This window comes from Arachis hypogaea, chromosome 10 (assembly GCF_003086295.3).
Source record: "Arachis hypogaea cultivar Tifrunner chromosome 10, arahy.Tifrunner.gnm2.J5K5, whole genome shotgun sequence".
Taxonomy (NCBI): domain Eukaryota; kingdom Viridiplantae; phylum Streptophyta; class Magnoliopsida; order Fabales; family Fabaceae; genus Arachis; species Arachis hypogaea.
The window spans coordinates 93292000-93300998 of record NC_092045.1 but is presented as its reverse complement, the minus strand read 5'-3'; the positions used below and the strand labels follow the sequence as shown (position 1 = coordinate 93300998).

Genomic DNA, 8999 nt, shown 5'->3' with positions numbered 1-8999 from the left:
CGAGCTTCCTGGGTTCTTCTCCTTCAATATTGTTCATTTTGTTTTCTTTTTCTTAGTATTGTCTGTCTGGATCTCATGGTAAAAGGTAAACATAGTGAGGTTTGTAAGAAAAAGCCAGTGAGAGTAATAGCAATTGAAATAGAGTAAGAAATTGAAAGCATGAGTGTATTCTCATGCATGGATGTAGGAAGTTGAATTGAGAAGGAAAAAGAGACTTGAAACGTGGAAGGTGAAAGTGGTGAAAGGGTGAAACGTGGAAGTGGAAGTGAAAGGATAAAACTGAATCTCATTCATTGAAATTGTAACTACAGTACTTAATAATAAAGTAATACAATATATATATAGTGAAGTACCAATATAAAATAATTAATCCCTTATATTCATTTACAGCACCCCTCAAACTTAGTAGTGGGTTGAAGAACCACTCTAAGTTTGTCTCGAAATTTGTGAAATTGAGATGATGAGAGGGGTTTGGTGAAAATATCCCCAATCTGATCTATAGAAGGTATATGGAGGACATAGAGTTGTTTTTGATTCACCATCTCTCTTAGGCAGTGAAGGTCGATTTCCATGTGTTTGCACCTAGTATGAAGGACTGGGTTAGCCGCTAATGAGCAAGCACTTTGATTATCACAGTAAATAGTAGGTGCTATGGATTGTGGAATTTGAAACTCCTTTAGAAGACACTGTATAGACACTAGTTCTGACTGAGATGCTGCCATGCTCCTATACTCTGCCTCAGTGCTACTACGACTAACTTTGGCTTGCTTATTGCTCCTCCACGATACCAAATTGCTTCCTAAGTATACACAATAGCCAGTAACTGATTTTCTGTCCTCCAAATCTCCTGCCCAATCTGCATCTGCATATGCAAGTAGTCTCAAGTCAGCACATTTTTGAAATTTAATACCTGCTGATACTGTACCTGCAATATATCTGAGGATGCATTTGACAGCTTTCCAGTACTCAATTGTTGGAGAGTGCATGTATTGAGAGACCTTGTTCACAGAAAAAGCAAGATCTGGTCTTGAAATAGTCAAATACTGAAGTGATCCAACAATCCCTCTATACAGTTTTGGATCCTGAAAATGTTCAGCACCATTTGATGTAAGCTTCAAGGCTGAGACCATAGGGGTAGGCATTGATTTTGTAGTGTCCATTTTGACTTTTTGTAATAGATCTCGAGCATACTTTTATTGTGAAATTAGAATGGATCCATCTGTTAAATAGGAGAATTCTAACCCAAGAAAATAACTGATTTTTCCAAGATCTTTAAGCGGAAAGATTTTATTAAGATCATAAATGAGTTTGTCTATTTCACTAGGGTCACTTCCAGTGACAACAATATCATCTACATAGGCTAAAAGAAAGGTAGTAGATGTATTAGTGTGTTTAACAAACAATGAAATATCACTTTTGGTTCTAGTGAAACCAAACTGTAATAATGTAGCAGTCAATATATTGAACCAAGCTCTTGGAGCTTGCTTCAATCCATAGATTGCCTTGTTCAACTTACAAACCTGTGATGCATTTCCAAATTGGTAACCAGCTGGTGGAGACATGTATACCTCTTCTTCAAGAATACCATTCAGAAAGGCATTATCAAAATCAAATTGCCTTAGTGTCCATCCACGTGATAGAGCTATAGTAATTACAATTCTCACAGTAGTAGGTCTCACAACTGGACTGTATATTTGGCTGTAATCTATGCCTTCAACCTGCAAAAAATCCTTCGCAACTAACCTGGCTTTGTACCTAATGATGTTGCCTAATGGATCTCTTTTTATAGCAAATACCCATTTAGAATCAATAACAGTTTTATGCTTTGGTGGTTCAACTAAATTTCAGGTGTTACATCTTATTAAAACTTGGATTTCAGCATCCATTGCATTTTTCCAATGTAAACACTGAAGAGATTGTTTAACATTCTTTGGGGTATTGTTAAACAAATCATAAGGTTCTACTGAAGTTATAGCTAATACTTGAGGTCTATTATTTCTAGTTTTTGATATTGTGAGCATATTATGAGTATTAGAAGATGTAGTAGAATTAGTGTTTGTAGAATTTTCAAAAGGTAAACAGATTTCAAGACCTGAAATTGGGATGGAAGAATTCTTATTAAGGCTAGTACTAGAAGAGTTATGCTTAGTAATTTGAGTGTCAGGACAGGTAGTCGATGGGGTAGAATCTGAGATATCTAGAAGAGGTAGAGTTTGAAAAGGGGTTAGAAGTCTTGGGTGAAGTGTTGAATGTAAAAGCTGGGAGATCTTTAACTGTATCATGGTTCACTACTAAATTTTTATTGTGAAATAGAGAATTGTAAGGAAATTCAGTTTCATCAAATATCACATGTCTTGAATAGTGAATTTTTCCATCTTTAGTCATGCACTTATAACCCCCTGTAGTTACTATCATAGCCAAGAAATAAACACTTTTCTGATTTAAAAGCAAACTTTACTTTGTTAGAAAATCTTAAATAAGGAAAGTAAGCACATCCAAATATTTTAAAGTTCTTATAATCTAGTAATTTTTCAAATAAAATTTCAAAAGGTGATTTATTCTCTAATGCAGAACTTGGTAATCTATTAATGATATATACTGCTGATAGAAAGGAGTCTTCCCAAAATAACATTGGTAATGCAGCAGTAGCCAAAAGTGACAATCCTACTTCAGTTATATGCCTATGTCTTCTCTCTACACTACCTAGTTGTTGATGTGTGTAGGGACATGAGATTCTATGCATAATACTATGTTCAGTTAAAAATTGAGTGAATGAGTGTGACATGAATTCCATACCTCTATCAGTTTGCAAAGCCTTAATCTTCAATCCTGTTTGAGTTTCCATAAACACTTTATAATTTTTCAATGTTTGTAGTGACTGAAATTTATGAGTGAGTAAAAAAATAATTATGTATTTTGTATGAGCATCTACAAATGAGATGTAGTATCTATATCTATTTCTAGACATCATAGAAGCGGGACCCTGAATATCAACAAAAACAAGATCTAATGGTGCTGTATAGACTAATTCAGATTTTGCAAAAGACAACTGATGCATTTTTCCCATAGCACAATATTCACATATTTTTAAAAAGGTCGTGATCAATATTAGATAAAAAGCCATAGATGTCTCAGAGTTTCTTTATACACCTGTATGTTGTGTTTCATGATTCTGTGGGGATTCCCTTGCAAGTTGGGTTAACACTTTGTGGTTAAAAGTTTGGTATGAGTCCAAGTCAAGTTCAGATTTTGGGATAAAATCTGGATTTGTCCCAGATAGGATTGAGTAGATCCTAAGGAAGAATTGGTGTATGTAATCTGATGATTATAGTGAAATTCTGTCACTGTTGTGATGGAGACTGGATGTAGGCTGCATTGTATTTAGCAGCTAAACCAGGATACTTCTTGGTGTGATTCTATCTTTCTCTTCTACTCCTATTCTATTTCTGTTGTGTTAGAGACAAAAATGAAAAATATTTCCTAACTCGTTACGAGACAAAAAGAAAATGTCTCTTGACTTGTTATCAGACAAAAGCAGAAATATCTTCTGAAATTTCTTTGAAAAAGCTGAAATTAATATTCAGTAAAAAGGGGCTAACATTCAACCCCCGTTCTCTTAGTCACTCATTACCATCATTTATATATATATATATATATATATATATATATATATATATATATATATATATATATATAGAGAGAGAGAGAGAGAGAGAGAGAGAGAGAGAGAGAGAGAGAAAATATTACTTTTAAATAACAAGTATAAAAATTAATTATTTTTATTTGTGCATCAGACTTAACACCTAATTAAATATAAAAATATACATATTAAATTCTTTCGAGCTTTAGATAATGATGAATGTTAAAATTAATTATTAATAAAAAATTAAACTCTTTCATATGAAAATAATAAATAAAAATTTATTATTTGATTTTTTATCTCTGGAGATCCTAATCTTTTTACTGGACGGAAATTTTTGTTCCTACGATCTTTTTCTAAAAGTAGTTTGATTTTATAAATTATTTTTGTTGTAATTTATAATCTTATGACAAAATCAATATAATTTTAAAAAATTTGTATTCTTAAAATGTTATTATGAACAAATATATATATATATATATATATATTATAATACATGTATGCATATCAATCACGTGTAATATAAGTATGTATATGCAAGTTAAAAGTTTTGGTTCCTTGAAAATAGGGATGGCAATGAATAGAATGGGGCAGGAGATATCTTTCTATTCTTTATTTCTGTCTTTAGATTTATTTTTCGTTTCTACCTCAATCTTTGTTGGGAGAAATATTTTTTCTATTCTTATTTTTTGTGGGTCTTCATTTTTCGTTTTTCTATATTGATTATTTATATGAAAGTTCTAATGAAAAATTAAAAAAAATTAGAAAATATTACTGCAACATACAAAGACACAGTCACGCAATAGTAAAAAGGAAAAGAAATGCTGCGATTAGAGACAATGAGGTAATGAGGGGGTGACGACACGATGAGCATCGAGTAGGAGTGACTAGGGATATGATTGTGATACTATAGGAAATTGAAATTTGCAAGTTCTGGCCTTTTGAAATGACTGAGAAGTGGAGCAACATAATGTTAGTGTTATGAAGAAAAGGGAAGATACTTTTAAAGATCAGGGTTAAGTTTATATATATAGCAACATAATGTTAGTGTTATGAAGAAAAGGGAAGATACTTTTAAAGATCAGGGTTAAGTTTATATATATATATATATATATATATATATATATATATATATATATATATATATATATATATATATATATATATATATATATTATTATGTGAAATAACTAAAAATTTTATATTAAAAATAAATTATTAAAAATATTTAAGTAAATTTAATCATTCGAAAAATTAGCGGAGACGGGACAAAGACTTTCACTCAAATATCCGCATCTATTTTAGGAGAGTTTCGACTCCAATTCCCATTTTTGCAGAAAAAATTTTTCATATTTAAATCTTCATTTAAGATAATTTCTGCAAAAATTTAAAAAATTTTGTCATCCCTACTTAAAAACAGATCTATTGGTCTAGCTCTGTCCTTGAGTGGTAACTAGTAAGTAAATTTATCTCTTTTAGAGAAGAATATTCTTAACTTTCCTCTTCCTACTTCTTCTTCTTGTTTTAATAAAATAACATATTCTATATTTTTCATTACGTAATATATACACATGAGAGAGAGAGAGAGAGAGAGATTACGCCTAGCTACACACTGGGTGATACATTTTACATAACCAAACTGCTTGCTGATTGGTTGTCCACCACAATCTTCTTATACGAGGACAAATAATATATAAAGAGAGAGATGTCATATTCTTGGTTCATTTAGTCAAGTGAGTAGTGACATATCTGCTATTTTTGTTATTACATTTCTACTAGAAAAAGTTTAGGATGTAACACTTTTATTAAAATTTATCCAACATTTAACTAATAAAAAATAAATAATTTTACTTAGATATAATTTCATACCATTAAAAACACTATTAATAGCTATAAATTACAAAAGTTATTGCCTTCTAACATTCCTCCTTCTACTGTACATGACTGTGGGACAAGTTAATTAATGATCATACATTTTAAATTTTATAATTCAACTCATAATTTTCTTTCTAATTATTTTTTCCCTTGTTTTTCAAAAACTTGTCAGAATGAAGAACTACAATGTTTGAAATGAAAGGGTTCTAATGTACAGAGTACAGACTTTTGAGTTTTGACAAAGAAAATGTGCATTGAAAGATAGAAACAAATAATTAATTGAAGATATTGGAATATGATTGGATTGGCTATACATAGAAAAGGGGGTACATAGACAGCATTGTCTACAAAAAGAAAGAAAAAGGTCACTTTAAATATAGATGATATTAAGGACCTGAAATTAAAGATAATCATCATAATCTAAATTAAGTTAAAAATTAGCAGAATAATAATTGATCTCGGGAGCAAATGAAATTAAAGAGAACAGAGCTCAATGGAGCCATAATGAAGCAACTCCTGAATCATTTGCTCAATGTGATTGTGATCTTCTTCAAGAGGCTTAATAAACTCATGATTTTCCACTTTAACCTTCTTCATGGAAACCCAGTTGCCATCTTCCAATGAAGATGAACATTGTTGTTCTTGTTGCTGTTGCTGTTGCTGTTGTTCATCCTTGTGTGGTCTCTTCTGTTGGATGGTGGGTGTTGGTGCAGTGGAAAAGGCGCCATTGTTGTTGGGAGAAGGTCTAGTGATTTGAAGAGAGGCCATGTAACACCTGTGAAGCTTAGCGGTTAAAGTAGCAGAGAGAAGCTTAGATGGCGTGGAGTGAGAGGAATCAGGGTTGTAAGGGAAGTTGGTTCTGGCTCTTGTTCCACACATCAACCTTGCTGCTTCATCGTACGCTCTTGCTGCATCTTCTGCTGTCTCAAACGTTCCAAGCCATATCCTTGTTTTCCTGAAACATAATTTTAGCTTTCTAACATTAATCCAATCCATTTTCTCTCCTCTATTTCTATTTTCAACTTCATTCAAATTCATCTAATAGTTTATTGACATATAAAAAATAATAATTAAAAAAAATTAATTCAATTTTATTATAAAATAAAAAAACTCTAAAAAATTATTAAAATTTATTATTTTTGACTATCAATTAATTATAAATATTTAAAAGTATGAAATAAAATATGTTACTAGATAACTAAATTAAAAGAATTAAACTAAAAAAATTGAGTTCATAACTAAGTAATGACTAAAAATAATAAATTCTGATGTCTCTATGTTTTTATTTTTAAATAATTTATCTAATATTTCTCCAAAAACTAATGCAGAGTACTTACAAAATAGGGTGGCGAATTTCAGAGACCCAAGAACCCCAATGCCTTTGTCGGACACCTCGGTATCTTTGTTGTGCTCTGGCCATTTTTTTTTTTTTGGTTGCAAAATGTGATGAGTTTTGTTGTGTGGTAAGGGGGAAGAAGTTGGAGGGAGAATGGGGTTTATGTAGTTGTGTTGATTGCCCTTTTTCTTATTTTATTTTTTTAGAGGGTCCCAGTTGGAGGATTTTGAGGTTATTATAAAGTTTCTTTGTATTTACCTAGCAGCTATATGTTGGCTGTATTGCAATTTGTATGCTATGATTATGGAATTATCAAAGGATTACTAGTCCATTCATTTTCTGGACACAATTATGTCTCTTCTCTTAGTCTCGCACTAGGATTATTAGTTTTTTGCTTTTCCTTAAATTAAACACGACTTTACTTGCATACATTTATTTTTGGACGCGTCTAAAAAATCTTCCAATACAAATACTCAACAATAGTGTTTCACTAATATTATCCATTAAGATTATTAGATAATATATAGATCTGAAGGTTTATATTAAAAAGATATAAGAAAGTTTACTTATAGGGGAATATGTTTAAAATACAAAGGATATAACAACTGATAGATTAGACACTTTGTCTTGAATAAATGTTAATAAAACATCTATATTAAACAATTGGTTAAATAAATATTTTATTAAATAATAGTTGATTTATATTACAAATATGAATAGAATAATAGATATTTAGTAATAAAAATATTTTAAATAGCTAATATATATTTAAATAAATTACTAATTGTGGTGTAAAATTATAAATAAGCTTCAAAAAATAATTATAATAAATGATCTGTAATATATGAGAATAAATTTGTAATTAAAATATCTCAATTTAATATTAACCAAAATTTAAATTAATATAATTTACAATATAATTTACCATATTAAAATATATAAAAGAGTGTATTCTTATTTTATAATTTACGAATACAATAAATAATAAATTAAAATATTAATATATATGATAACATTGAATATAAAAAATGCTTTATTTATTGAATTTTGGAAATAAAGTTAAGTGGTGTATTTACGTTGTCATCATACTTGGATTCTTTAGTAATTTTATACCTAAAAATTATTATTTAATTATACAATTTTTTTATTTTTACATGGATATTTAATTTATATATTATCATATTAATAAATAATAAAATTATACAAATATAAATGTTTGATTGGAAAATAAGTATAAAACTCTCATAATATCATCAATATATAGCAATTAAACTCATCTTCAAATGTAGATCATCACATGAACAAAAATATACCAAGTTGGCTTTAAAAATATGAGGATTAAGTGTTTGGTAACATTATTATTATTATAAATTGGTTTTACTTTCTCTGTCTCTTTCTCTCTCTTTAATTAATCCATAACTGAAGATGGAAGCTAAGTCCGGAGATTCTTTTCATGTGATGAGTAGAGAGCAATTTGTAGACAGTGACTGCAAGTCTTAATCCCCTTGGTGTGAGGTTTGAGCTACAAATCTTTGAACATATCATCATTCTCAAATATAAAAGGAGCAACAATTGCCTTAATAATCAACACATTTTCATAGTATCATTTTTCTATAATTAAGATCATATCACATTTAGATGTCGGGGACCAAGATAGCCCAGGGTATCCATCTTTCTAGTTGCATAGCCCTCTGTAGTTTCGATCCGTTTCACAAATTAAAACAAACATCGATAAATATTGTGCACTATATATGAATTGTCTTGCATCAATATATATATGCCACTAATCTTTCACTTAATCCTACCCTATATGATTATCATTATTATAATTGGGTCAATCCCAAGTTGGGATACATCGTTTAAGACAAAAGATTCTTTGGCCATCATAATTACTACCCTAACATATCAAATCATTTGATCAAATCTGCTTCACTATTTTCAAATCTCTAATCTATTAGGGCAACTAACCCCTCTCCTTTTTCTTTTTTTCTCTTTATTTTCTTTGGGGGAGGAGGTAGGGATATCAACAGATAGGGCGGGGATACCTCTTTGCTCCTCATTTCCACTTTTAAATTTGTTTTCTGTTTTTGTTTTTGTTTTTCGCCGTAAAGAAATATTGCTCTCTATCTCCATTTTTCATAGAGCCTC

The 8999-nt window shown here is 30.1% G+C and overlaps 1 protein-coding gene across 1 annotated transcript; it reads right to left on the bottom strand.

Moving 5' to 3' along the window:
* Positions 1-5790: 5790 nt before the first annotated feature.
* Positions 5791-6998, bottom strand: LOC112715957 (protein PPLZ02). Its single transcript, XM_025767801.3, has 2 exons — positions 6853-6998; positions 5791-6470 (listed from the first exon to the last, which is right to left on the bottom strand). The coding sequence occupies exons 1-2, from the start codon at positions 6933-6935 to the stop codon at positions 5990-5992; spliced, it is 564 nt and encodes a 187-aa protein (XP_025623586.1). The 5' UTR covers positions 6936-6998; the 3' UTR covers positions 5791-5989.
* Positions 6999-8999: the final 2001 nt, after the last annotated feature.

Bases quoted from the DNA above. Each gene is read 5' to 3' on its own strand.
- LOC112715957 (XM_025767801.3), bottom strand. From the start codon at position 6,935: ATGGCCAGAGCACAACAAAGATACCGAGGTGTCCGACAAAGGCATTGG. The intron at 6,471-6,852 runs GTAAGTACTCTG...ATTATGTTTCAG, and splicing joins GAAATTCGCCACCCTATTTT to GAAAACAAGGATATGGCTTG.